The sequence below is a fragment of the Mauremys reevesii genome, linkage group 11, assembly GCF_016161935.1.
Source record: "Mauremys reevesii isolate NIE-2019 linkage group 11, ASM1616193v1, whole genome shotgun sequence".
NCBI classification, from domain to species: domain Eukaryota; kingdom Metazoa; phylum Chordata; order Testudines; family Geoemydidae; genus Mauremys; species Mauremys reevesii.
Window position 1 is genome coordinate 28,312,920 of NC_052633.1, and position 27,292 is coordinate 28,340,211.

Below are 27,292 nucleotides of genomic sequence, written 5' to 3' on the forward strand. Positions count from 1 at the left end.
TGAGAGTGCTAGCCTCCGCAGATGGGGAAAGTAGGCTATAGCCCTGCCTCTACTTCACGCTAGCCTGCAGCGTTGTCAAGGCTTTAAAGAGAAGAGCAGATTTTGCTCTCTCATATTAAATGGGAAATGTTGGGGCTTATCTGGGGCCTGAGCCAAAGCCTAATGAATGAAATGTCTCCATTGAGTTCAGTGAACTTGGATCAAGCCCCTGGTGCTCAGTACCCAGCCCGAAGTGGGTAGATACATTCTACATTAGTTGTAGTTCCAGCATGCACAGTGTTAGAAAGGTTCATCTTTTTAATGATAGATGCATCAGTAAAAAGTGGTTTGTTAAATGAACGTTGTGCTTGCTGTCCCACTTACCGCAGACCCACTTTCACCTCGATTACCACGAGGGCCTGGAGGACCTATCGGGCCTGGGTAACCACTTGTACCATCCTTTCCGGAAGGACCAGCTGGGCCAGGGGGACCCTAGAACAATGACAAACATGGTTAAATATAAAAGATCCCATATGTTATTTATGGATTATTTCAAATGTTAGAAAATATTTTAAAGCATTTAATTCTTATGAATGATCATGTGCTTCCTGGTTCTTTAGCTCTTGCCATTTGACAGTTGCCATATTTTTAGTTCAAAACATTTGTTCTAACACAGTTGGATTTGGTTAATCAGGAAATGTTACTTACTCTCGCTCCCATAGCTCCTGGACTTCCATTTGTACCTTGTGGACCCAGAGGACCCTGTTAAAAGAAGATGGGTCATAAATATTCTCTCATCTACTGGATGCAGCAGGAATCTCAGTGATGCTCCTTGCATAATCATTTTAATAGATAGCTTTAAAGGTTTTTTTATGTAAAGCAAATAATTGAAAAAAGATTTTTCAAGCTCAGATATGACAAATAAAACCCTGTCATTCTCTAATCAGAAAAAGTATAAGGCCTTGTCCAGTGCCCAGTGGGAGTCTTCCCATTGACTTCTGTGGACTTTGGATAAAGCCCTAATTCTATTGGAATACACAGCTATCACTTCTGGTTGTGGTGTTCTGTCCCATCTAGTGGCACTAAGACCACTTAGAGAGAGAGAGAGAGAAAATGAGTCTGCTCTACAGCCTTAGCCGACAGCCAGTTGGCTTTTAGCTCATGTGGTAGAGGCTCATGCACAAAGCTCCAGAGGCCTCAGGCATTACTATGACATTACATAACCCATTAGTTTTTAGAGCATTGCATGGGATTTGGTCTCTAGATTCTCATTAAAGTCAGTGGAAGTTGTACAGTTAAAATTCCTTTAAATACAAATCTCTCTCATGCAGAATGATATGACTGATGTAAAGACAATTATAAATATTTAGGGTTGGATTATTTGTTGCCCTGTGCCTTGTGTAGTCATTAGTATCTCTAAAAAATGAGTGCACAGTCTTGTAAAATACTAGAGTTGACCTGATCTGGTAACATTTCATACTCACTTTGCCTGGTGTAAATGACTACACAAGTTGCAGGGCAACAAAAATCCAGTCTTCAGACTCTCAGGGTGGTATATTTCAAACCCAAATTAAGGATTTGGATATCTGGTTGCCATTAATTTCTAGTCAAAACTGGGCAGCCAAATCCCCCAGGCATCTTTGAAAATCTCAAGAGAAAAACACTAGGATTCTGACAAAGTCTCAGACCATAAATGTGAATATTATTTACCCTAAACAAAGCCAGAAGCTTCATTCAAAGAGGTTTTTTCAAACCCAGTTTTGTGTCTTAGGAACCTAATGAATCCACTGAGATCTTTATTCATCCTTGTCCCCCCTTGGTGTAACATGGGGATCGAGACTACTGATTGCCTTTAACATTTAAAATACACAAATGCTTTAGTAAATTACAGAAAGCTGAATTCTTTTTCTCTTGTTACCTGGCACTGAATCACTGTAATTGAAAGAAGAATTATAGCCTTAGTATGAAATTCAACATAATACTTACAGGGGGACCAGGGGAACCTGGGTTACCAGGAAATCCTCTATGACCCTTAATGCCATTGCTGCCACGCTCACCAGTTTCACCTTTGTCACCACGAGGACCTTGGGCACCCTTTAAAAATAGATTAGTAATAAAAATGGATATAAAAATAAGTAGGAGAAATTGTCAAAACCAGAAAATGGCAGAGCTGATATTCCAAGTGCTTTAAAGGGGGACTTACTGGAGCACCACGAGCACCAGCAGGACCAGCAGGGCCAACGGGACCAGAAGAACCCTGGGGACAAAAAGGGAATGAGAGATATTCATGATCAAATGCAATTGCCATAATCTTTTCTCTAGAGAGACAGTATGTGCAAATACTAGAGCTGGTCAGAAACTAAGGAGAAAGTCCACAAACTTAGTCATTGAGCTTAGCTTTTCATTGATATGTTTCTTATATTATTTCGTAACAAAAACACCAAAATCTACTTGATAGCCAGCTCTACTTATATAATCCCTTTGATACATGAGACCAGGCCTCATGTGCCAGGTGTTGAGTCCAAGTGAATTTGGGTCCTCTAAGGAGGCACATGGGTATAATCCTGTAGAACACCAATATTTGGTGAGAGGTTGGGCTTTTCCAAAGTGTGCAACTCCCTCAGCTATTATAATATTACTAGTGCTGTACAGGCATAGCATAGTTTGTAAAACGAGACAGTCTGGTTGGCTTATTGACTATGTGGCATCAAAAAGTACTAAATGGGTTTGAGCTTAAATTGTGCATAGCTATTAATGATTTGGTAGGTCTACACTTAACGGCAGCACGTAGAGTATACTGCACACCCAGGTATAAACAGTAGTGTAGACAGTGAGGCACTGCTTACGTGAACAGAGTGCCCTAGGCCCTTGATGCCTGGGGGATATTCCCTATATGGCTCTCTGTTTGTCCAAGCAGTGCCTCCCTGTGTCTACACTGATATTTTTAGCAGTGTAATATCTACTGCTGGAACCTTTCCCCACCACAGTGAAAGACTTTCCCTGCGGCCTCTCCCCAGCCAGAGCCTTTCACTACTGCAGACAGACAGACACACTTTTACTCTTCCATGCTCCTGTGCTCTCTGTTACTGTATAAAACAGATTGCACTTGGTAAAACAATACAAAATAGACACTCGGTGCTTTCTGTGGTGTTTGCACTTACCGGCTGTCCTCTTTCACCTGGTTTTCCAGCTGGACCAATGTTCCCTGAGGGCCCAGGATGACCAGGGGTACCAGGTAGACCCGGACCACCATTTTCACCACGATCGCCCTGCAGAGACATTCACAACAGCCAGCATCAGAAACACATTTATTTATTACAACATAGTGCATATGTAACCAACACCTCACTGATGCTGCAGAGATAGCAGGTGTAGTACAGATCAGTGCTAGATACCTCTGGGATTGGCAGTCTATACATGCCATAGATACTTAATGCCTCCTACCTTGGGTCCTGGGGATCCATCACGACCTGGCAAGCCATCTGATCCAGGGTTACCCTGAAAAACATGGAGAGGTAAAAGTTTAAATATTCGCAGCATTATGGCATAGCCAACATGTTTTAGACTTAATCAGGATAATGCTCCTCAAAAGAAGAAGAGAGACAGAAATGATTTAAATGCAGCCATCACAGAGAGGACCAGGTTGTAGGCAGTCCTTCTGCAGGTTTACAGGAAGACAGCATGCCAGGAGATGGATATTGCCCCATGTAGCCCTTATAAGGACCTTTCACAGCTGCAGTCTCTGTGCTTGTAACAGTGAAGGGAGTGTTCCTTTGGTTGACACCAATTAGGATAGGACCATGGCCTACAGAGTCGGTAGGTTGGACTAGGGGGAACTGGCTGCATCCTTTTAAATGAGAATGGTGTTGGCTCAGTTCCCCTATGCAGCAGGCTGTTTAAGTAGAGATTCTAAATCCACTGTAGTTCCCCCTTACACAAGCCTTTGTATAATTCACAGTCTAGCATGAAAATCTGAAATATCTGCCTACATCTCTGCCAGATTCTCCAGGTAATCCACTTTGACCAGGAGGCCCTTGTGGACCTGGAGCGCCACGTTCTCCTGGGATACCATTGCTGCCTGATGTACCATCTGCACCCTGCATAGAAAAATGAAATGGGTTCATTACATATTTTTTGTAATGTCATCAAATTATGCAGTTCTTGGTCTCTCTTTCCTTCCTCCCCTCCCCTCCCCAATCAAGTGTAGCATCCTGTGCAGAAACACTGACCAGGAAGGAGTGAGTAGAGCTACAATGGTGAAAATCCAGTGCCACACCACTGATTTCAATGGAATAAATAAGAACAGAATTTGGCCCAACAGATGTGGGATGAACAGCTACTGTGAGGGTCTGAAAGTGATGTTCTTATATTTTTTGAGCAAGGTACATAATGAAAATTAAACAAATTAATAGCTTGTAATGAGTGATGTTAACACTGAAGAAATACTATGAATTGTATGGGCCTTTCTATTGAATGATTGATTAAAAAGAATAGAGAAGTATGGTAAAACTGGAGACATGATGCATTTTATGAAGATTTATTAGTGAATTATTCTGTTTTTCAGTTGTGTGAGGATGTTCATATATTTTTAGATAATCCTCAGAACAATCCAATAATATTAGTAGTAGAGATCAAAGACAACCCCCAGATTCAAGTACCATTGAATACAGGGAAAGTTTAGTCTGGATAGTAACTTTATAGTTCATGCTGTTCTCTAACTACTGGAGCAAATCTAGAAGTCCCTACTCAATTTTCACTCAGCTTTGACATCAGCTGGAATTTGCCTAAGTACAAACCGTGTAAGGACTTCAGGATTTGGCCTATTATCAAGAAAGTTTGTCACATTCATTACATGTGGAATTCAGGATTGTCATTAAACTGTGTCTGATTCTGGGGGCCACTCATTAGGAGAGATGTGGACAAATTGGTGAGAGTCCAGAAAAGAGCCACTAAAATAATAAAAGGTTTAGAAAACTTGACCTATGAAGAAAGGTTAAAAAAACCTGGCATCTTTAGTTTTGAGAAAAAGACTGAGTGGGGGACCTCACAGCAGTCTTCAAATATGTTAAGGGCTGTTATAAAGAAGACTCTGATCAATGTTCTCTGTGTCCAGTGGTGGTAGGACAAAAAGAAATGGTCTTAATCTGCAGCAAGGGAGATGCAGGTTAGATATTAGGAAAAACTTTCTAACTACAAAGGTAATTAAGCTTAGAAACAGGCTTCCAAGGATTATTGTGGAATCCCCATCACTGGAGATTTTTAAAGAATAAATTAGATAAACACTCGTCAGGGATGGTCTAGGTTTAGTTGGTCCTGCCTCAGAACAGGGGGTTGGAGTTGAAAACATCTCAAGGTCTCTTCCAGCTCCACATTTCTGTGATTCTGTGAAAAGCTGAAACTCTATTAGATATTTACTGCATGATGTCAGCTGCATTATCTTTGAGGGTAAATTATGTCAATAAACCTCTATTTACCTTTGGGCCAGGTGGGCCAGGTCCACCTGGTCTGCCAGCAAGGCCTGGCAGTCCCACACTACCACGTTGACCAACTATACCTGTGGGGCCTGGTAAACCTGGTGGACCCTGTCAACAATATTTCAAATAAATAAGTGTTAGGTACTCAGTTAAAACATGGCTGTGAATCATTATCTTCTTTTGATGACATACTTATTAAATTCCTATTCACAGGTTTAATGAACACTGCTAAATAATTTACTTACCGGTTCTCCTGGTGAACCTGATGAACCTTTTTCACCTGGTTGGCCAGGCTCACCTTTAGGACCAACACCTCCAGGGCTACCAGCCGGACCAGTGTTACCTGCTGGACCAGGACCACCATCCTTTCCAGGAGCTCCAACATTACCAGGTGGCCCTGGATTGCCCTATAAATGAATTTTAAAGAGTGATGACTTAGATACAATATCAGATATACTAGATGAGTCAACACTATATACTACTTCATCATGTTCAATTTAACGCAGACCATTTTCATTAAAGTAAGTGGGAGCTGTGAGAGCTCAGCACCTATGCAAAATGCATCACTTGTTTTGGTGACTACATGCGGACTTAGGTGCCTCACTTTAAGCACCTGCATTTGGAAAGGCTGGCCTGCTTTTATATAAAAGCCCATCCCTCACCTAGATCTAGATTTTTTTTCTCTCAATATTTTAAGTCGTGGGTAGAAGTGGAACTGCATTTTTTTACACCAGGGCTTTGCCAGAAGGATTCCTACATATTGATGGTACTGGTTGATTTCTGGAATCACCCACCCAGAACAGATTCTAGTACTCTTGCTGTCACTGTATTGTAGCCCTGGAATGGGGTGCCTGGGATCAAAGAGATGGGACATGGATGCAATGAAATCTTTTCAATAAACGGTCAGATCCAAAACCCACTGAAGTCAATGGAAGTACTCCTGTGGGCTTCACCGGGCTTTAGATAAGGCCAAAATATGTGAACTTTATTATCCAGTATTTACTGGGGGTGGATTATATATAATTTTCTAACTGTGAAGCAGAACTCCTATTTGGGTCTGTCTGTGACTATGGAATATTGGAAAGAGAAAAAAAATCTGTTAAGAAAAATCTCATGGTGTGACAGGAAGCAGGAACTTTTCTTATGTTATTTCACTCTTAAGACTGTATGGTAACTGTGGATAAAAGCTAATTTTTAATGGAATTTAGTTGATTTATCCAAATTTTGCAATGTCAATTTTTCAGTTTGTTTAAAAAAAAGAATCTAAAGTCATAATTTAGTATTTCTGGTAGAAGAAGGTGCATATGGTGTGAACAAGTGTAATATAGAATAGCTGTTCTTGGGACAGAGGTGGTCTACAAAAATGTGGGAAAGTGTAATGCACAGGAAATAGTGAATCTAATGGGTTAGTGTAGATCTGCAGTCAGGGCTGGCTCCAGACCCCAACGCTCCAAGTGCGCACGTGGGGCGGCATTTTGCTGGGAGGGCGGCAGGCGGGTCCGGCGGACCTTCCGCAGTCATGCCTGCGGGAGGTCCACCGGAGCCACGGGACAGCGGACCTCCTGCAGGCATGACTGCAAAGGGTCTGCTGGTCCCGTGGCTCCAGTGGACCTGCTGCAGGCATGACTGCGGAGGATACATTGGTCCTGCAGCTCGGGTGGACCTCCTGCAGGCATGCCTGCGGATGCTCCACCGGAGCCGCGAGACCAGCAAACCCTCCGCAGCTGCGGGAGATCCACTGGAGCCGCGGGGGACCAGCGGACCCTCCGCAGTCATGCCTGCGGGAGGTCTGCTGGTCCCACGGCTCCGGTGCACCTCCCGCAGGCATGACTACTTGGGGTGGCCAAATTCCTAGAGCTGCCCCTGTCTGCAGTTATCTGTTCTTCATATTGTGGGTCACCTCCATAAGGGAATGATGCTCTTATGGACCATCTTCCTTCCAAATACCCCTATCTCTAACTGCTCGGTTCTAAAATTGTTTCATTCTGCAGGCAACCAAAAAGGGCCCAGAGGATCAACTGTGATCTATGGAACACAATTTAAAACCACTGATAGAAAGAAAGGAGGCTTTTGGTAAAAATAAAACACTACAAGTCAAGATCCTAAACTGTACAGTTATTGCATCATAAAGAGCAAGAGAGAGAATAGGACATTTATGACCACCATAAACAGATAAATAAATAATGCAAATCCTACTGGAGTTAATGGAGAGACCTCACTGAGTTCAAAAACTTTGGAGGAGCAAGTACAAGGACTATCGGGACAAGAAATGAAAGAATTACCATCCGAAGCAAAGTGAGATAGGGATAAGCCCATTTTTGTGAAGTTAAGACAAAAAAGAAACTTTACTTTCAGTATACTTCTTGTGTATTATTTATGCCAATGTACTGTAATAGTGATGCGAGTTAGATATAACAGCACGGTAAGTATACACTTACATTCATACCAGGGGGTCCAGGCAGGCCTCGAGTACCTGGGAAACCAGCTGTACCCTGAAATGCATAAGTAAGCGTAGTGGTCAATTTAAAAACATTGATAACAAAACATGAAAGAAAAAGGATGAGGGAATATCAGAAGTTTGATTGGTACCTGAGTTTCCTAACACAATACTGCTCTGGTTTCAAAATCATGGCAAAGGCATTAGCCAAAGAACAGAGCAATGCTGGGTGATATTTAGCCTTTTTGTACAAGGGCTGAATAAATTTCCATGATAATTAAACATACGGCCCCAATGTTAACTTTTGGCACTGGAAGATCTCAGCTATCTCTCAGTGTCTAAGAAAAAGTGCCAAGGAGGTCTTCCAGATCAAAATAGCAGGTGACCTGGAGTAGGCCATAGATGGTTTGACTTAGTTACTCCAGCCTATTCCTGTGAAGGAGAAGTTTGTTATATCAAAGCCAGTCCAAGACCGCCAATGCCCGGTGCTTGCTGCAGATCATGCTGGAGTTGTTGCCCCGGTAATAATCAGTGCTGATGTCTACCAGCGATAGACTGATAGAAAAGGATAATACTTACAGGGCTGCCTGGACCACCACGCTCTCCTTTTGGTCCTTGGGAACCAGCTGGACCCTACAGTGAATGAAAAGAACATTGTAATCTGATATGAAAAGCAGCCAACAACAGACAAGATTCTAAGACGTATCAATGCAGTATATGTTTCAAACAGCTCAAACTGATCTCACAACTGAAAGAAATTTGAAGTTGAATTTGAGTAACTATGAGTACTTACTGGTGCACCAGGGCCTCCTTGAGGACCTGCAGTTCCTGCCGGACCAGGCTCACCTCTTTCACCACCAGGGCCTCTCTCTCCTTTTCCACCAGGTTCCCCATTTTGTCCCTGTATTCAAATACATTCTTATAAATTCTGTTTTGTTAAAAGGGCTATGAGACAGAAGGTAGTTGAGTTTCCTTGGATGTATCCACTTGTTAAGTAAGAATACATGGCTATAAGTTATAAATCCATTGAAGGCAATGGATAATACAAATCCAATGTGAGATAAGAACCAAGGCCCAGATACTCTTGTCTAGGGAGCTGACACACAATTAGAAACTCAGTTCTGGTTGCACTCCGGTATTCTCCTGCTTTGAGCAGGGGGTTGGACTAGATGACCTCCTGAGGTCCCTTCCAACCCTGAGATTCTATGATAGGTGTCTCTTGCTCTAAATCTCACTAAAGAGAATTTGATAGGGAAGGGGGATGGGAATCTTGAAGTATGGCTGTTTAAGTAAGCAAAGAGAAATACTTAAAAATACATATTAAATGTAGGAATGGAATATAGAGTTATAGTTTGTCGTGCCATGCTTGGTAAATCATTCTAAGATGGACACAAATATGGTCAGTTATTACTAACATGAATTAAAAATAAAAACTGAGTATCAAGTTTGTTTGGTATTTATACTTACGGGGGCTCCAGGGAAGCCAGCAGGTCCAGGGGGGCCTTGTTCACCTCGTTCACCCTGCAGAAAGGAAACATATCCTAGATGTAAGAATGAGAAAAATATTCTTCACACTTCACTTTGGTGAACATGGTTCAGGTTATCATGCCTCTAGTTGAAATAAAATTTAAATGTGGTTACTGAACTTTATACTTTCAAACTGTTTAATTATGTCACTCTTGATAATTATCATCATTATGCCAAATCCTGTTCTCAGTTACATCCATGTAAGTCCTCAGTGCAGTTATTCCACTTTCACTCTGGTGTAACTGAGATCAAAATCTGGCCCATGTTATCAAAATGAAAAGGAACACCACAAAATAAGTGAATTTTGTAAAGTTTACTTAATTATTAAAATAGAAAACATACAAAATTAGGCCATTAAACAAACTAATAGTTTAAAACGTTCAGGATTTAATTTAATTTATTTATTTAGTGATATTTTCCACCAGAGATGAAAATACGAAGAAACTGTGCATCTCAGACTTTCTCCCACCTCTCTGGTATCTTTCATAGCTTTAAAAATAAGTGGTCTGATATTCAGAAGTTCTGAGCCCAAACAAATCTCACTGAAGTCAGTAAGAAATGCAGCTGCTCAGCACCTTTTGAAATCAGGCCCAATCTGTTCTTGAAGACATCACTTAACTGTAGAGCTGAATCTGTCCCAAGTAATAGAATCTACATTAGAGTTATGACTGAAGAAAAAGGATGATCACTTACAGGACCACCGCGGCCACCTGTAGGACCAGGGGGTCCGGCTGAACCAGGTTCTCCCTGAAAGAATGGAAAGATGTTTGTTTAAGAATTATTCCTCCATCTAAGGAGGAAATCTCAGACCTATATACAAAAGCCCTCATTTCAACACAAGGTTATAAAGTACCTTATCTCCATGTGGGCCAGCTGGACCTGGGGGCCCAATGGGACCTGCAGGACCCTACACAATTAGAAAATAACATATTTAGTATAGAAGTACAAACAGTATTATTTTCATGTATTGTGATCAATAAAACTTGCATCTCACTCTCAGGGTACGTCTACACTACGGGACTATTCCGAATTTGCATAAACCGGTTTTGTAAAACAGATTTTATAAAATCGAGTGCGCGCGGCCACACTAAGCACATTAATTCGGTGGTGTGCGTCCGCGGTCCGAGGCTAGCGTCGATTTCTGGAGCGTTGCACTGTGGGTAGCTATTCCCTAGCTATCCCATAGTTCCCGCAGCCTCCCCCGCCCCTTGCAATTTCCGGGTTGAGATCCCAGTGCCCGATGGGGCAAAAATCATTGTCGCGGGTGGTTCTGGGTAAATGTCGTCAGTCACTCCTTCCTCCGGGAAAGCAACGGCAGACAAGCATTTTGCGGCTTTTGTCCCTGGATTGCCCTGGCAGATGCCATAGCATGGCAATCATGGAGCCTGTTTTGCCTTTTGAGACTGTCACCGTATGTGTGCTAGATGCCTCTGACAGAGGCGATTCAGCAGCGCTACACAGCAGCATGCTTTTGCTTTTGCATGACAGCAGAGATGGTTACTAGCCATACTGCACCATCTACCATACCATAAATTGGTACTAAGATGATCATGGTTACCAGTCCTTTTGTACCATTTGCTGCTGTCATAAGTGCCCCTGGCCGATCAGCCAGGGGCGCAAAAGCCAAAATTGGGAATGACTCCCTGAGTCAATCTCTCCTTTTTGGTATCTAAAAATAGAATCAGTCCTGCCTAGAATATGGGCAAGTGTACTAGATAACCAATATATCATAGAACCAGAGAGCACAGCTGCTCTGTGTCAGATCCTGCAGAAATTATGAGCTGTATGCTATTCACAGGGGGTGCTCCTGCAACAACCCCACCTGTTGATTCCGTTCTTCCCCCAGCCTTCCTGGGCTACCGTAGCATTGTCCCCCCACTTGTGTGATGAAGTAATAAAGAATGCAGGAATAAGACACAGTGACTTGTTAGTGAGAAATGAGTGGAAGGCAGCCTCCAGCTGCTATGATAGTCCAGACAGGACAGTAGAGAAGAGGAGCCCAGCATCCCTCTGCTAGTCCAGGGGCAATTGAATCTTTTCTTTACACATGAAGGGTGGGGGCTGATGGAGCTCAGCCCCCTGTTGCTATGATGACGATGGTTATCAATCATACTGTACCATCTACCAGGAAAAATTAGGGCCAGGCGCCCTTGATCGACCTGACGGATGCTAGTCAGCATGGTTACTGCCCCATGTGCCAATAGGCTGATGACGAGGACGGATACCACTCCTTTTGTACCATCAGCCACCCATGGCAGGGGGAGTGCCAATAGGCTGATGATGAGGACGGGTACCAGTCGTTTTGCACCATCAGCCACCCATGGCGGGGGGGGGGGGAGTGAGGATGTTGGTGTTGACGGCTGCAGCATCGCATCTATCTGCAGCATTCAGTAAAGATAGGGTGACATGTAAAACAGTCAGAGGATTGTTTTCCCTTTCACTTCTGGGGGTGGGTGGGTGGGGATGCGTAGATTGCCGAGCTATGCCCTGACCCACCGCGGACACTGTGTTTGACCCTAGAAGCATTTGGAGCTCAGCCAAGAATGCAAATACTTTTCTGAGACTGCAGGAACTGTGGGATTGCTTGAGTCCTCCAGTCCATGAGCGTCCATTTGATTCTTTGGCTTTCCGTTACGCTTGTCACATAGCAGTGCGCTGAGCCCCTGCTATGGCGTCTGTCTGGAGATTTTTTAAAAATGATTTTGAATTTCGTCTTCTGTAACGGAGCGCTGATAGAACAGATTTGCCTGCCCTTACAGCGATCACATCCGCATGGTCCATGCGGGAGCTCTTTCTTTATTTTGATTTTTAACTGCATCGCCACACATGCTGATCGGAGCTCCACGCTGGGCAAACAGGAAATATTCAAAAGTTCGCGGGGCTTTTCCTGTCTACCTGGCCACTGCATCCAAGTTCAGATTGCTGTCCAGAGCGGTCAGTGGTGCACTGTGGGATACCTCCCGGAGGCCAATACCGTCGATCTGCAGCCACACTAACCCTAATCCGGTATGGTAATACCGATATTAGCACTACTCCTCTCGTTAGGGAGGAGTACAGAAACCGGTTTAAAGAGCCCTTTATACCGATATAAAGGGCCTCTTAGTGTGGATGGGTGTGGCGTTAAATCAGTTTTACGCTTCTAAAACCGGTTTAAACGCCTAGTGTAGACCAGGCCTCAATATATATATGGCTTTTTACCTATTTTAATAGCAGATAATCTACTTCTCTATTACATAGATACTTTGATGGATTGTGTACACATCTTGACTTTGTTTTCCCAATATATGGCCTGATTTAATGTCTGCTGAAGTTAATGGGAGTCTTTCCATTGGTACTCACTGGAAGTTACCCATTCACCTAGCTTTACCTCCAGACAATTTACCAAATTTCTCATGATTCCATAGTTCCTGATCTATTTTTATACTCTATTATTGGCAGAGGGCTAGTTCCTACACCACTGAAGTCAATAGGAGGTTAGAAACTGAGTTCAGTGGGCATATGATGAGGCACAGAGTAAGGAAGAAACAATCAAATGACTACATTATTAATACTGAACATCTAATATACCTTGACAACCATAACTTTCACATAAACTAGTTTTTTATATTTATTGTGACTCAGCATGTTGATGCCCCATGCCTGGTTTATTTCATGTGCTGGATGAAGTTCCATATTTCATCTAGTTAATATATATAACATGCTGTAGAAGTATTCTGCATGGAAGTCTTTATATACTCCTCTCCCTCACACCTCAGTCTTGGAGAAGCCAGCAGCTACTTTTATCTGGATGTTTTCCCCAAATAACTGAACCTTATTTATCTGTAAGCGTCAAGTATTCAAGATTCTATTTTACACTATATCATCTTCCTGCACGATCAAAAATGAAAGTTATGAGAACAAGGATTAAATCTATATTTTACCAATATAAGTTGCACTAACAAAATCATTTCCCCTGGACATGATGAGGTTTGCTGTTCAAGTCACAATGAACTTTAGAACTTACTTGCATTGTAAATGACTCTTCAACAGTTGTTGAAGCTGAGTCACATGCAATAAGAATGTTCATACATTATGAGAAGTTATGCTCACCCTTGGTCCGTCTTTACCAGGGAAGCCATCACCACCTCTGCCACCGGGCTCTCCCTTTCAAACATAAATTAAAAGGGATTTAGAAAATTACTGAGGAAACTGTCACAAGGGTATCTTGTTAACTGGATTTTCTAACTGTGGCAATGCAAATCTGGCATTCAGTATAACATTCTGCCTAAGAATACACAGTCAGACATGGAAATCAGTTGTAACACTCAAAATCCATTCAACACACAGGAGTAGAAACAATCGGCCAGATCCTCCTTTGGTGCGAATTGGCATCACTTCATTGGCTTCAGAGGAGCTATGCCGATTTACACCAGCCGAGAATCTCTCAGCATTTTCACATACTGTAGTCTTTTTAAAATATATGTCCTGATTTGCATTGATGCTGTGTATCTTTAGCTCTCACTGAAGTCAGTAGGAACTGTAGGTACTCAGCACCTTTGAAATCAGGCCAAAAGTGAACACATGACAAACCTGCTGCATGGTATGAAGCTAAAATGGTAATTTCACAAAAGTAGTAGCAGAAAAAAAGTTGTTACCTTCTCTCCTTTGGGTCCAGGACTTCCATTACCTCCTCTTTCTCCTGGCATTCCTTGCAAACCAGGTGGCCCTATACCACCAGGATTGCCAGTTGCACCAGCAGGACCCTAGAAGTGTAATGGGGAAATATAGATAAAAATTGAAGGTGCACCTGAATGAACCTGAATGATTCATGTAACACAATGAAGCGTTTGAGCATAAAGTAGGTACCTTGCCACCTTCTGGGCCAGGAGGACCTGTTCCACCTCTTGCTCCAGGAGAACCTTGAGGACCTTGTGGACCACGTTCACCTGGGAGACCATTTTCACCCTGCCATAAAGAAACATGCATTAGTTCTTTGTTCCCAAGGCCTGTATCATGGTTCTGCATTTATTGACCTTCTCTCCTTCACACATTTAATCATAGAAATATTGTTGCAATGCTTACCTTAGTACCTGGAAGTCCAGGGGCTCCATTTTCACCTCTTTGTCCCTGTTTACAATGCAAGAAATATTATTAACTCATATACTTTACATTTTACATAGTAAACGTATCTAAAAAAAAAGTGTTTGGCATCTCATTTCCTTCACATTTTACCCCTGATAGTGATCATACAAACTACCCCTGTTTGGCTCCTATTATGATCTAATTCTGGGAAATACCATTTTCAGGAAGATGGTACTTCCAGAGATGGATGTCAAAATACAGGGACTTCCTGAGGTTTAAGAGTGCAGTCATAGGGTGTGTTTTCAGGTGGTATCTCTGGGGTAGAAAAGGGAGATGAGGCAATTGGATCAGCACAGTTAGCCCACATGTGCCCACAGTATGAAAGATTTAATCATAATTTCAGTAGCCACAGTATCTGCTCCACCTACTTTGTACTCTGATAGGAGGTTGGCCAATAGATCCACTATCATGGATACACTGACCAAATCCCCATCTTTCTGGATGCACCCATCCAATCCACCAACCCTTGATAATGCCTTCAGTGCTGAGGCACAAAGACCCTGTGATGAATCACAGCTTCGCAGGACACAAAAATACAGATTCCTCTATGTGCAAGGGGTTTTGCATCTGAAAAGGGGGCCTGAAAGGAATTGCTGTTCTTATATTTGTGTTTTGATTCCTTGATTTCCAAAAAAAGAAAGAACAACTTACTGGTTCTCCAGGCTTTCCACTCTCTCCAGGTGGGCCTGCAGTACCAGGTAATCCCTGTTTAAATTAAAGACACCACTTCATAAATAAATATTATATATATACACCTAGATAGAAATATCTATATATGATTGATATTTCATGGTGATTTAGAGAAAAGTAGAATCCGAACAACTGTCCTGAGAGCTATCTATTTTAACTGAAGTTTTCCAACCTAAATTGTGCATTATCCAAAGTCACAGAAAATGTTGACACAGAAATAATTCAATGAAAATAATTTCGTTATCGTATCTAATATTTTGCAAATGAGGAAGGTGTAATGGAAAGCCAGAGATTCAGATATAGATAACCCACTGATCCATCACCATTCTTCATGGTGTCAGTCAGGCTTGCCAGATATTGATCAACTAACTTACATGAAGATCTTGGTTGAACTTTCTCACTTCAAAACATGAGAAAACAAGCCCAGCCCTAATTGAAATATTTAAGTTCTACTTCTTTATTTGTTACTTGTTTTAAAAAATTGCATTGGAAGCAATAAAAGAAATGAACAGTACCTGGAAGCCAGATGGACCTGGAGATCCCGCCTCTCCTTTTTCACCAGGAGAACCCTGGAAGGAAACAAAAAAGCAACACAAAATTCATCAACATCATTCTAGAACATAAAAGAATTCTTAACATATGCATATTGTAGTTAAAATGCCACATATATTCTAAGCCACAAAATTAGACAAAAATGAAAACATAAAAGTGAACCATTAGCACCACTGAACTTTTGTCATGTAACTATCAGACCCTCTGATCTTGCTGACTATACTCTCATACAACTATTAAAGTAAAAGGTCTGGATTTTTTTTAATTTTTTTAACAGTGAGTAATGTCTGCAACATTAAGCCTACTGTGAAAGCTTTATTAAAAAAATCAAAATATTAAAAGTTCCCATCATTCACAAGTTGCTTTATGGATGTCTTTCCCATACACAGAGGACTCAGCTGGGTGAGTAAGTGCATTGGGGATGGAGAAAGAGATCATATATGGCCCTTGTGCTCCCCAAATGAAATTTCGGTTCTAGGCTAGCTCTGCTAGCTTCCACAGAAGGCACGGGTAGACAGGGAAGAACTGCTGTGTCCCATTTCTAAAGGGGGAAGCCATCTTGTCAAATGCATCCATACTCATCCTTATCTCATGCTAAGATTCTTTCCATCTTCTTATCAGCAGCCAAAATTCCAGCAGAAAGACTACCTTCATAGACATGCCTAATACAGCACCCAAGTTACCTAACTTTAGCACTGGTAAACTGCCAAAGGAAATTGTAAATTTCTCCAGTAATCCTTAGTTGGTTAAAATTGGCACAGCTCCATTCACTTCAGTATATAACAACAGAACTTCCGTCTTAGTTATTTTTAACAAACTATTGAGTACTTATTAACAAACAAACCAAGACAAATGAGTCCAGCAGGTGTTTCTGTCTTCATAACTAATGGGAAATGTCTCTCTCCATCAGATAAGAAAATGTTCTTGCCAGCACTAAGCAGTTGGAGAGTGTTCGGGAAATATTAACACATGTTTTTTACAGAAAATATATCAGCTGTTTCAAGATTTTTCTTTTATGAGACACTGGACATTGCACTTACAGCGACTCCTGGAGGACCTGCGGGGCCGACATCACCACTCTTTCCAGGAAGACCCTATCAAATCACAAAATTGGACTGTGATTATGGATCAGTGCAATTTTTAAAAGGATTAAAATCACAGAGGACATTGTGAATTACTACTAAAGAGAAGCTGATAAATGAAACTGACCTGTGTGCCAGGGGGTCCAGGAGCACCTCTTTCTCCATTCTTACCTGGTGCACCCTTTAAAATGGGAAAGACCAGACATATTTAAAATACATGTTTCTAATTCAACCTCTAGCTAAAATGAGAGTTTCATAGGTATAGGACCAGATCATCTGCAGAATTAGATCAATTTAGCACCAGCAAAGTCAATGGAACTAAACTGATCTACAACTGCAGAGGCCCTGGTCCATTAAGTATGTTTTTAAGTCAAGGAATTACACTAACCTCATTACCCTTAGGACCTGGGAAACCCATCACACCTGGTTGACCTCGTGGACCTGATTGGCCTGGAGGACCAGGTCGGCCAGATTCTCCCTGATTACCCTGATGCAGGAGAGAGATAGCAACCATTAGAAGAAACAAATGATTATATAAACAACAGAGAAATATTAAAAAAAATCAAATGAAAGAGTTAAAAGGTGAGCAAACATTATGTTATTTTTGGCTAACTTTTCATTTGAAATATGATTTCTAAATTGCGCTTAAACTCCCGTGGAAGAGGAGTCAGTGTTTATAGTAATGTTAAATAACAAGGTTTGGACAGTGCTGTTACAATGAAAAACATACAGAATAGTCAGTCACTGTAAATTTAACACAGAACACAACTAATGAACTTGTTTCTGATCTCGTCTACATTTCGCACCAGGACGCCAATGGAATGATAATGGTGTTAAGTGAGATCAAAGGCAAGCCCAGTGAGAGTACTATCATATAATATTTGTGTAATTTACATACTGGAGGGCCGGGTTTGCCATCATGTCCTGGGCTCCCTGGACTTCCTGTCAAACCCTGCATTGAAGAAAAAATATGTTAATTTTTTAGTGAAAAAACTAATGTTGTTAGATCACATTCTATAGAGACACCATTATTTACAGTTAGTTTTACACACCTTTTTCAGGCTCATTAAAGAAATCCATTGGATTTACAAGGGACTAGCTGATCAATAATTCATTTAATAGGGACTCAGCCCATTCTGTGATATCTGATAGACGGAATGAAGTTGCTTTAGGCACCAAAAAGCAATCATTATAGTCTAAAATTAAAGTAGGCAACGAAAGGCAATTAAGTCCCTATTGTTTACAAACAACTACATTTAATAGCACATTCTTAGTAATTTTGGCTTTGCTCTTCAATTTACCAAATATATGATTTATGACACATTGTATGTCTGAAAGGCACATTGATTTCCAATAAAAACTATTTAACCGTGTGTAAAATGTAATAATTCATAAGCCTGTAAGGAAAATCAGTGGTTGCTGACTTTCAAACTTACAAATATTGGTCACCAGTACCCACTAATTCTCAGTATAGCACATTGTACTTTTCTGCTTTTTATGCCTAATGCCTTATAACTTCTCTCTGATTGAGTCTGTGGGCATCAAATATTATATGCCAAAGACCAAACAGCACATTTGCATTCTTTTTTGCAAATACTAAAGGCTTCATATCAGAAAAAATAATGTTCAAATTTTATATTTATATAAAATTAGATTAAATATAAAATTATTCAATGGAAGTTTATATAGAGTCAAATCCTATCAGAGCCATGCTGTAACCTGAGCAGTTTGGTACCTCCTGCTTCCTACGGAGTGCAGCTTCATATAGTCTTCCTGCTCCCAACTTTGGAGATATGTTGTGGGAGTGGGGCAGGTCAGTGCTGGTTGATTTGGTATTATACGATCCATTGATCAATACACTTCTGTGGAGGGGCACAAGGGCGGCTTTGGAGGCTACTACAACCCTAAGTATGCAATACTCAACTTCAGACACTCCCTAATGCACTGAGGAAAGGATTTAACTCATTGCTTTGAAAATCACCAAAATGTACTGAAAGGATTTTGAGCTAATTGAAATTCAGATATGGTGGCAAACAGTTGAAGGTTCAGGGGTTTAGCTAAGCACCCAGAAGTCTGAATACTATCCAAATTTTATTCAGATTGTTTAATTCTCTTGGGCTTGAACACCTGGGTTGGAAATCCCATAAGAAGGAGTGTCCTTACAGTATTTTTTGCACTTCTAGTTCCATTTTTAACCACAACCACAAAGTGCACAGAGTGTACAATTAATATAATTAATTAAATACATAAAATAGATATTGACACGGATTGAAAATCTCAAAAAAGGTTTGATATCCCCTTGGAGCTTTGGCCCTGGTTGCTGTACCAAACCAACTCAGCCATCTGTAATAAAGAACATCATCAAATTATCTTAATAGCACATTAAAAGAACATTCTCTCTTACTCTCATTCCTGGAAGACCAGGGCCACCATCGCGTCCAGATTCTCCTGGAGCTCCTCTTGGACCTGCAATGCCTGGACTACCACGTTCGCCAGCAGGACCCTTAATTTTTTTAAAAAAAGGACATTGGACATTCACGATAAGTAAATAAAGCTATTTAAATTAGTATTATTATAATGAATTTTATGAAATTGGGAAAGCATGTACCTTTTCTCCTGGAAGTCCATTACTACCGGGTATGCCACGGCCACCTGGGATACCCTGCCAAGCAAGAGAGCAGACATTTTATTCCCATGGATCAAATAACAGGCAATGTATCAGAGACAATTAAAAACATCTGCTGGTTTCTTGAAAGATCGCGTGCAACGTTCTGTTAACACAAATAGATCCAAATATTTTTAAATGTTGTAATAACAAACTTTGATGCTTCTCAACCAACCACATTTACTCATATTTTAGTGATATTCAGTGAAAGAGATAGATGGAGATGACATTCCATCCTGGCTGTACAGATTCAAGATCCTTTTTCTGTACGCACAGTGCACTTTGGGTCTAATCCAAAGCCCACTGAGGTCAAAGGGAGTCCTCTAAGTGACTTCAATGGGCACTGGTATAGGCCCTATTCTTTAGGATTTCCTTAAATTCATGTTAAAAAATTAACACATTTCAGCCCTGAAAAATGATTTTCCTTCTCTATCATTCTTTAAGAAGGCCTCTTGGTTGCATTAGTTACTATTGTCTACATTGTTTTAAGACAACCTTCCATTTACAGTTCACTCATGCATTCAACCTCCTCCTATTTTGTTCACTGTGCATCTCTGATTTCCTCACAACTTTCCAAAATACTTCCAAAGTTAGTGAATACAAAATTGAATCAATCTCAATTCTAATTTGTTTTTGGTGGGGACAGGAAATTAAAATGAGCAGCAGGCTGTCATTAATGATGCTGGAACAATTTATTTCAATAATGAATCCATGATAAAACTCTATACAAACCAGTAGCATCTAATTGTTAAAAGACTGTTGGCAGAAGAATCAGCTGATTATCCTGAATATGGATGAATCAGCCTTAATTCCACTTTCAAGAGCTGAAACTTTGTCATGTTCATTTGATCTGCTGGAATTCAATTTAATTGATGGAGTGTCACTCTACAAATTGTAGATGGATTGTCTTTGCAGTTTTTAATACATGTTATACTATACTTTCTGTGTTCTTATTTGGTTCAAAATCTTAGGTAGAAACACCAGTTTTTCAAGATTAATAACCCTCTAGCTATCAAAAGAAGAATAACTTTAATGTATTTTAAAATAAAGAAAGACCCAAGCCATGCAGAGCAGATTTAGATTAGGATCAGGATCTGAATTTTTCCATTACGTGGGATGTTCACATCTGGAAGTTTAGTTCAATATCTATCTAGATTCAGACTTTCCTCAAAGTTTGAATCCCGGGTTTTGGGACACTGTATGTGACGTATCATTTAACTACCCAGCATGGTGACTTGGAGTGCTTACCCTTTCTCCTGGTGTTCCAGGTAGCCCATTTGTGCCTGGCTCACCATTAGCACCCTTTTTGCCTTCTTCGCCAGGAGGGCCAGCAGCGCCTGGAATACCATTTTCACCCTAGTGACAAAGCAGGAACAAGGGAAAACATATTGTGTGGAGGCAAAACTCTCACTGAGTTCAATGAAAGTTTTGCCTGGGGTAAGGACTGTATTTGGCCTGTTATTAATAAGCTTGTAAAACATGCATTAAAGAAACCAGAATATTTAGAAAATCACTTACACGCTCTCCTCGTGCGCCTGGCTCTCCTTTTGCACCGTTCTTACCAGGTTCACCCTAAACAGAACACACTTCCATTACCACTTCTACATAACAGAATATTTCAGAAGGTTTGTTAGATAACAATAATAATAAGAAATATATCTCTCAGCATTTAAATTGTCAGCTCATTGTTATGGTTTATCTGTTTACAGGAGGCAAACAGAAGTGGAAGACTCCTGCTGGAGCTGGTTATACATCCTCTCTATAAAAGAGACGATCCTGTACATCCTTATTCAGGTGAGTGCTTCCATTGGGTCAAATCCTAGGTTTCATTCTGTTTTTGAATCACTGGGAGTTTGATGTCAGTTTTGCTTGTTGTCAATTGAAATTTGCATTAATAAGGTTTGAGGAATTATGGAGTAATTCTGTCAGGATACGGCAGGTTAATTTCAATGTTAATATAAGAATAAATATTTTACACACTATGAGTAGGTTTCATAGGGGGCAGTCCCAGGGTAATTTAGAAATAAAAAAGATGAAATTTTTTATACGTTAAAATTAGAAATGGATGAATGGGGTGTTTTTAAAGCTGAGTAGCCATCCAGATACATCCTCCTACAACCCAAAGTGAGACATAACTATGTCAGTAAGGTTCAATACTTGGAATATTTAGGGTGGACAAAGATCAGTCATTTTACCATGGCTTTATACTATTACCAATATTATACTATTACCAAAGTTTTTGCTTTGCTCTGTTTTTTCTGTTTTGTTGGTTGGATAATTATAATAGACAATAGCAAAGGGATGGTAGAATTGACTAGGCGAGTTCACACATATGGGAAATGTCTGAAGGCTTCTAACAGAACTCTCTAAGCCATATTCTTCTGTCACGTACAGGGAGTCCTCGAACTTACGATGCCTGTTACATCAGACGCCACTTACATCACTTTTCAATTGGCTGCCCGTTTCGCCCCTATGAAGATTGTTTTGCCCTTAGGACACTCGATTTGAATAAAGTTTGCTTGAAATCACTTCCTGGTTTCATTATACTGGTATGGAGCTGGAAGGTGTCGCTTCTGATTGGCTTTGAGGCAGCAGGGTAGGTTGTTGCCAGGTAGGGTTGCTGCTCGTTTTTGATTGGCTCCCGGCTCCGGGCTCTGCCAATCAGAAAGCTTGAACAATGATTGGCTGAGGCTCAGCATGTGTGCCATTCTCCCTGGCTTTCTGAGCCTCTGTTGCTGGCATTCTTATGTGAGTTTATGGGTTTATTTGAATGCTGTTTGCAACATTAGTCATCTATAATTCATTTAGTACAAAAAAACTGGATTATTGTGGTGAAAACAGTGTATCAAGGCTTGGTTCAGGAACCAATCCCCCCTTCCTACCATTGATTCCTATGGGAAAAGCATTTTTGACTTACAGTGTTTCGACTTACAATGCAATTCTGAGGAACGAATTGTGTCGTAAGTCTGAGGACTCCCTGTCCACCTGTGCAACCCCACTGCCGTTCATGGTTTTGCACTGTTGTAGGTAGCGGGGAATTTATCCCCTCGTTTGCTATTAGTAATGAAAATAATGTTGGTGACTCACTGGCCCGCCTCTTTGTCCGGGAATTCCATTAATGCCCGCGGGACCAGGAGGGCCACGGGCTCCACTCAACCCAGGCGCACCAGGAATACCAGCAGGGCCCTGTTTGGGATTGAAGGACACTAATATGAATAAAGCATGGCATTACTGAATGCGGCATAATAAAACCTGTAACCCCAACCAATAACAAAGCAAACAATGACAATTTAGTGGGATACTTACCGTTTCACCTTTACCACCTGGGTTTCCATCTCTTCCAGGATTGCCCTGGAAAGAAGAAATGATTAATCAATGCTATAACATTGTCCTTAAATCCAAAAATTCCATAGCACTTTGCAAACATCAATTTATATGGCAGTAATCATAACAATATGTTTGTATAACGAGTACAATATTTCCAAGGACTTATGTGATGTTAGTTACTTACAGGAGAACCAGCTGCACCAGCATGACCTTGTGGACCAGGTTCTCCTCTTTGTCCAGGGGTACCATCAGAGCCCGGGGAACCAGGAGCACCAGCTTCACCCTATGAAGACGATGGTATGAGAGCAAATTGAACTCACTCTAGTATTGCTCCCAATGGATAATATTAACATTTTAGCCTTATTACCTCTTCCTCAGCCAGTGCACCTTTGCTGGACCCAGGCAGAATGCTGACACAAGCCTATCCTGAGCAAAGGGGACTGGTAATTGATCCAAAGGAACACAGCCAGCTAGAACTTGTCAATATATGCTGGGCAGCACTTGCTGACATACTGCATATTGTCTCAGGCAGTTCTAAAAAGTGATAGAAAGCACATTCCCCCTCATGCACTATAAGGCATTGTATCTGCCTCTTTCCTGTGCAGGTAGAATGCATCAGAGTACCTTTACCTAGTTGCCAAAGCCCCACCCTGGGCCTTACAGTATTCCTTAAACAAACAAGACTGCAATTTAGTCCTTTTAACATAAGAAAAGAAATAAAAAAGAGCACATAATTTGTATATTTAACATGGAGGAGCAGAGAGACGCTCCAGAGACGAAGGGCTAAAAAAGAAGGTGAAATAAATCAACAATTACAAGGACAGTGATGTGCACAGTTGTGGGCTTCATATTAGAGTGGGTGACATACAAAATAAGTAGTACTACTGGATTATTTTATTACTTGTATTGTAAATGTGCCTAGAGGTCAGCATGAAAATACCCTGGAGAAACTTCCAAAACATATGCAGAAGTGAGAGAGGTTCCAGGCCTTGGGACAAATCCTCACAGCATTCACATGCATTGGTTCCAATGGGAGTGCTTGTGAGAGTGAAGTGAGCATGAGTTGCCTAATTCTGTGTATGAAAATACATCAGCTATAGACCTCCAAGAAATGTGATAGCAGCCTGACAGTGAGGAACCAAAACCATACACTACTATATCTTAGGTATTTATGTAGGCATATACCATATGGTAAAATAGATCTTCAAATAGATACCTTAGCACCTGGAGAGCCTGGAAATCCTGCAGTTCCGGGGGGGCCAGGGGGACCCTTAAATAAAGAAGGCAAAGTTATTATTACAAGAGGTGAAGGTCATATGGAATGAATCTTAATTTGAAAATAAACCTGACTGTGAGAGTTTTTTCTGTCGTGAAAAAAGAAATATCTGGCAAAATATCAAGAAATATGAGTCATACTCTAGAAGATGAAATTTGGCTGGTTTGAAAATATCACACCTATACTTTAGTTACCCTTATTCAATGTACATTTTCAACCAGATGTGGATGTTTTTGTAACTGAATAATTTCAATTTGAAAAGTATGACTATCGAGATGATATTGCACAAAATATTTTAACAGATCACTTGAATGAAAGCATGTGAGAGGGAAAAGAGGAGAATATGGTTGCGACTATTACAGTTTCTAAGTAGTTGGAAAAATAAAAATGTTGGGCTACCTTACGGTTTATATGAGTTGGGCTAACTCATGGTTTATATGGCCCATTGAAACCAAATGAGCCATTGTGAAGCATCAAAGGACAAAGACTTTGTTGATTGTTCTCCCCCACCTTCATGAAGAGGGGGCTTGCGTGTGAACTCATCCCATCAGCTTGAACTCTGGGGGAAGGGAATAAAAATGCCTGACAAAAAGGAACTATATCATGATGCTGTTTGGCATTTGGAGAGGGCAATGTTTCTAAGCATAATCAAGTGATCACCAACTGCTTGGCTTGGGTTAGCCATAAGGACATCTAGAGCTTGCATATTATAGCAGCTACTATTAACTTTTGGAACCTAAGACTGTATCTCATTGGTGTGTGTCTGTTTACCTGCTTTAACCTTGTAAATAACCATCTTATTTCTTTTTCTTAGTTAATAACTCGTTAGTTAGTATTATAGGATTGGCTACAAGCATTGTCTTTGGTTTGATATCAGAGGTACAATTGACCTGGAGTAAATGACTGGTCCTTTGGGACTGGGAGTAACCTGAATATTGTTGTGATTTTAGGCGTAAGGGTCAATCTATCACAAAGGCAAGATAGACAGGAGTTCACACTTGTTACTTGGTTGATGAAATCTAATTATAGAACATACAACCAGTTTGGGGTTTGTGCCTTGTTCCTTGACAGTCTGCCCTGAGGTTGGCACTCTTGCTCATGAGCTACTCTAGACAGCTTGACATCATGGTCTGGCGCTAGGGCTGAGTGACTTATATGATGAAATCATTCAAAATCTGGCCCATGTAAAGAGTTTCCATTATCTTCGTCAGTAAATAATTAGAGAAAAGCTTAGATATACATACACATCCTTTTGATTTATAGGCTCATGATTTCTCTTATTTTCTTTTTATTCTTCATCAAAAATTAAGGTTTTTTGTTTCAATCATAATAGCAAACATAAAGTTATTGAAAGTTATAATTGCATAAGACACTATTCATAAGGCAAACCATGTCCAATTAATGGATGGCGTTGTAGCACATCAAGCACATGGGCAAGAGAAAAATAGTTAAGAATACAATAGGTATTAAGTTTCTTACAGCTTGTCCAGATGCTCCTGGAGTACCATCATTACCACGGGCACCCTACCAAAAGAAGACAACATAATTACATACCATACTTTCTCTTCGGGGCTGAAAAGCCAAGGATTTTGATATTGGACAACGATATTGACTTTCAAACCATGTTTCTGTATGTCCATACAGTCCTATATATTTTATTATGGCATACACAATTCCTCAGGTATGGGTGCCTACTATATTAAATAACAATAGTAGTAGTAGTAGTAGTAATATACAAAAGTGCCTATCAATTGTACATGCACTCTGCTGTAATAAGAAGATAGTGGTATACAAGGAAATATGTTATTAGACACCACAAATTCTTTAATGCAGAGCAATCATGCTTAATAGAGCAAAACATAATGTGTGTGACCTGCACTTTAGATTAAATAAATAAGACAGCAGTCGATGTCATGCATTCTAGAATGACTATATCTTACAACCACAGAGAAAGGATAAAATGTGGCACAAAAGAATTAACAATGATTTAAGGCCTGCTACCTCTGCTGTAGATGTATCAGACATTTTCATTGCTCAGTACATTGTGTACTAACATAAACAGTCCCTGTTCTGTTATATTTTAGGTTGAGACTTGTTTGCATTAGCTGGCGATAATTATGACCTCCCCTTGTAGTCCAAGCTGGGACACCACAATCTCACTCTTCTCCTAGCAGTCGCTTTGTTTAGTTAGTCTTCCAATGCTGACCTCTACTCCATCCTACCCACCCTATTGGCTGAACTTATACCCTCAAAGCATAATATATTAGCATACAATATAAAGAAGGACTCATTAAGGACACATTCCATGTAACAAATCTGTATGCCCTTTACTACAACCTTGATCTTTGGCTGGTAAATTTTCATGACGATTTTGCAGAAGCTATATATACTGCCATATCCTCCTATACACTATTTGCTGTACTACATCTAACTTAGACTGTAAGCTCTGTGAGTCAGGGAGCTTTTATTTTGTGCATCAACAAAGCATGATGTGCACCTGTAGGGTCATGCAACAGAAATAATAGCAATCCTGTAGTTTCGTTCCAATTACTTACAGCAGAACCAGGAGATCCTGGCCTTCCCCTTTCACCAGCTGGACCTCTTGGACCCTAAAGAACATATGATTATTAATTTGGGAGATGAGATGGATTTTCAAAGACACCATGTAACAAACAACAAGAAGAAAACAATTTTGCTTAGAAATGTTTGAATGGAGCTGTCTTCATGGGTAAGTAGTACTTTGTGTGTGTAAGGGTGGCAGACTCAAGCTCTTGAGGAATAAAGTCAGAAGAGAGCTGAAGATAGTAAGAAATACCTAGCAGAAAAAGTATCAGTTACTGTAAATTCTAATTAAATGATAATGAAAAAAAATTACCATTGGCCCAGGTGATCCATTTTCTCCAGGAAGACCATTTTCACCCTGTTATATAAAGAGAATATCAGGTTTTGACAGAATTAACTTTTATTACCATATTTCATTAGTGATCTCTTGTAGGGATGAAACACAGTAAAAAGCAAGGTCCCAATCCTATGAGAAGCTAAACACGTTTTGTGAGGTATTCAGTTTCTTCAACTTCTACTGAAGTTAATGGCAATTGAGAAGTCTCAACAACCTCAGGCACAAAATATTAAAACATAAAGGCTTGGGGCCCAATCCATCAT

At 40.6% G+C, this 27,292-nt stretch overlaps 1 protein-coding gene across 1 annotated transcript in view; it reads right to left on the bottom strand.

Annotated features, from left to right (window-relative positions):
• Positions 1 to 27,292, bottom strand: part of COL3A1 (collagen type III alpha 1 chain) — a 75,028-nt gene that overhangs the window by 5,251 nt on the left and 42,485 nt on the right. The window contains exons 12-47 of the mRNA XM_039494451.1: positions 27,006 to 27,050; positions 26,686 to 26,739; positions 25,610 to 25,654; positions 24,071 to 24,124; positions 23,039 to 23,137; positions 22,834 to 22,878; positions 22,615 to 22,713; positions 21,046 to 21,099; positions 20,776 to 20,883; positions 19,471 to 19,524; positions 19,267 to 19,365; positions 17,761 to 17,814; positions 17,251 to 17,349; positions 16,990 to 17,043; positions 16,821 to 16,874; positions 15,744 to 15,797; positions 15,190 to 15,243; positions 14,479 to 14,523; positions 14,263 to 14,361; positions 14,052 to 14,159; positions 13,507 to 13,560; positions 10,271 to 10,324; positions 10,111 to 10,164; positions 9,358 to 9,411; positions 8,684 to 8,791; positions 8,470 to 8,523; positions 7,892 to 7,945; positions 5,699 to 5,860; positions 5,454 to 5,561; positions 3,969 to 4,076; positions 3,424 to 3,477; positions 3,141 to 3,248; positions 2,183 to 2,236; positions 1,966 to 2,073; positions 688 to 741; positions 364 to 471 (exon numbers count right to left, since the gene is read on the bottom strand). Coding sequence (XP_039350385.1) covers positions 364 to 471; positions 688 to 741; positions 1,966 to 2,073; positions 2,183 to 2,236; positions 3,141 to 3,248; positions 3,424 to 3,477; positions 3,969 to 4,076; positions 5,454 to 5,561; positions 5,699 to 5,860; positions 7,892 to 7,945; positions 8,470 to 8,523; positions 8,684 to 8,791; positions 9,358 to 9,411; positions 10,111 to 10,164; positions 10,271 to 10,324; positions 13,507 to 13,560; positions 14,052 to 14,159; positions 14,263 to 14,361; positions 14,479 to 14,523; positions 15,190 to 15,243; positions 15,744 to 15,797; positions 16,821 to 16,874; positions 16,990 to 17,043; positions 17,251 to 17,349; positions 17,761 to 17,814; positions 19,267 to 19,365; positions 19,471 to 19,524; positions 20,776 to 20,883; positions 21,046 to 21,099; positions 22,615 to 22,713; positions 22,834 to 22,878; positions 23,039 to 23,137; positions 24,071 to 24,124; positions 25,610 to 25,654; positions 26,686 to 26,739; positions 27,006 to 27,050 — 2,673 coding nt within the window. The remainder of the gene's footprint in view (positions 1 to 363; positions 472 to 687; positions 742 to 1,965; positions 2,074 to 2,182; positions 2,237 to 3,140; positions 3,249 to 3,423; positions 3,478 to 3,968; positions 4,077 to 5,453; positions 5,562 to 5,698; positions 5,861 to 7,891; positions 7,946 to 8,469; positions 8,524 to 8,683; positions 8,792 to 9,357; positions 9,412 to 10,110; positions 10,165 to 10,270; positions 10,325 to 13,506; positions 13,561 to 14,051; positions 14,160 to 14,262; positions 14,362 to 14,478; positions 14,524 to 15,189; positions 15,244 to 15,743; positions 15,798 to 16,820; positions 16,875 to 16,989; positions 17,044 to 17,250; positions 17,350 to 17,760; positions 17,815 to 19,266; positions 19,366 to 19,470; positions 19,525 to 20,775; positions 20,884 to 21,045; positions 21,100 to 22,614; positions 22,714 to 22,833; positions 22,879 to 23,038; positions 23,138 to 24,070; positions 24,125 to 25,609; positions 25,655 to 26,685; positions 26,740 to 27,005; positions 27,051 to 27,292) is intronic.